We start from the raw sequence: 1,909 nt of genomic DNA, 5'->3' as shown, positions 1-1,909 counted from the left end.
CCAAAATAACCCAAGTGTATTGTTCGGGAAGGTATTAATGGGGGTCTGTATATATTCGTGTGGTAACAGAACTAATTGTAAAATGTCACAGAATTTAATTTCAGATTTTACCTTTTTAGTCACTACATATTGAAGAAGAATGGAACCTCTCACTCAAACTCTCAATAAATGTAACTACCTTTTGGCCCTGGTAACATTCCAAAATCTGAACATTATAACCGCCATATTGCCATCCTTTTTGGCCCTGGCAACGTTCCTAAATATAAACATTGCTGCCGCCATATTGCCATCCTTTTGGTCCTGGTAACGTTCCTAAATATAAACATTGCTGCCGCCATATTGCCATCCTTTTTGGCCCTGGCAACGTTCCCAAATAAAAACATTGCTGCCGCCATATTGCCATCCTTTTTGGCCCTGGCAACGTTCCTAAATATAAACATTGCTGCCGCCATATTGCCATCCTTTTTGGCCCTGGCAACGTTCCTAAATATAAACATTGCTGCCGCCATATTGCCATGCTTTTGGTCCTGGTAACGTTCCTAAATATAAACATTGCTGCCGCCATATTGCCATCCTTTTTGGCCCTGGCAACGTTCCTAAATATAAACTTTGCTGCCGCCATATTGCCATCCTTTTTGGCCCTGGCAACGTTCCTAAATATAAACATTGCTGCCGCCATATTACCATGCTTTTGGTCCTGGTAACATTCCTAAATATAAACATTGCTGCCGCCATAATGCCATCCTTTTTGGCCCTGGCAACGTTCCTAAATATAAACTTTGCTGCCGCCATATTGCCATCCTTTTTGGCCCTGGCAACGTTCCTAAATATAAACATTGCTGCCGCCATATTGCCATCCTTTTTGGCCCTGGCAACGTTCCTAAATATAAACATTGCTGCCGCCATATTGCCATCCTTTTTGGCCCTGGCAACGTTCCTAAATATAAACATTGCTGCCGCCATATTGCCATCCTTTTTGGCCCTGGCAACGTTCCTAAATATAAACATTGCTGCCGCCATATTGCCATGCTTTTAGTCCTGGTAACATTCCTAAATATAAACATTGCTGCCGCCATATTGCCATCCTTTTTGGCCCTGGCAACGTTCCTAAATATAAACTTTGCTGCCGCCATATTGCCATCCTTTTTGGCCCTGGCAACGTTCCTAAATATAAACATTGCTGCCGCCATATTGCCATCCTTTTTGGCCCTGGCAACGTTCCTAAATATAAACATTGCTGCCGCCATATTGCCATCCTTTTTGGCCCTGGCAACGTTCCTAAATATAAACATTGCTGCCGCCATATTGCCATCCTTTTTGGCCCTGGCAACGTTCCTAAATATAAACATTGCTGCCGCCATATTGCCATCCTTTTTGGCCCTGGCAACGTTCCTAAATATAAACATTGCTGGCAACGTTCCTTTATTTAGTCTAGATGATAAGAATAACAGGTAGTTAACCTATGATTAACTAGATAGCATTTGGATAACTAGTGTTTGTGATAAACTGGTTAACATTTGGATAACGAATGTTTATGATAAACTGGTTAACATTTGGATAACTAGTGTTTATGATAAACTGGTTAACATTTGGATAACTAATGTTTATGATAAACTGGTTAACATTTGGATAACTAGTGTTTATGGTAAACTGGCGAACATTTGGATAACGAATGTTTATGATAAACTGGTTAACATTTGGATAACTAGTGTTTATGATAAACTGGTTAACATTTGGATAACTAGTGTTTATGATAAACTGGTTAACATTTGGATAACTAGTGTTTATGATGCACTGGTTAACATTTGGATAACTAGTGTTTATGATAAACTGGTTAACATTTGGATAACTAGTGTTTATGATGCACTGGTTAACATTTGGATAACTAGTGTTTATGATAAACTGGTTA

The 1,909-nt window shown here is 39.6% G+C and overlaps 1 protein-coding gene across 1 annotated transcript; it reads right to left on the bottom strand.

The window, feature by feature from the left end:
* Positions 1 to 212: 212 nt before the first annotated feature.
* LOC117324855 lies at positions 213 to 1,361 on the bottom strand. The gene is made up of 3 exons (XM_033880683.1): positions 1,063 to 1,361; positions 685 to 937; positions 213 to 539 (listed from the first exon to the last, which is right to left on the bottom strand). Exons 1-3 carry the CDS (start codon positions 1,359 to 1,361, stop codon positions 213 to 215), a joined length of 879 nt encoding a protein of 292 aa, XP_033736574.1.
* Between the last annotated feature and the right edge of the window lie 548 nt (positions 1,362 to 1,909).

The sequence above is a fragment of the Pecten maximus genome, chromosome 4 (genome assembly GCF_902652985.1).
Source record: "Pecten maximus chromosome 4, xPecMax1.1, whole genome shotgun sequence".
NCBI lineage: Eukaryota > Metazoa > Mollusca > Bivalvia > Pectinida > Pectinidae > Pecten > Pecten maximus.
The sequence above is the reverse complement of the archived record's forward strand: the minus strand, read 5'-3'. Positions and strand labels throughout refer to the sequence as shown.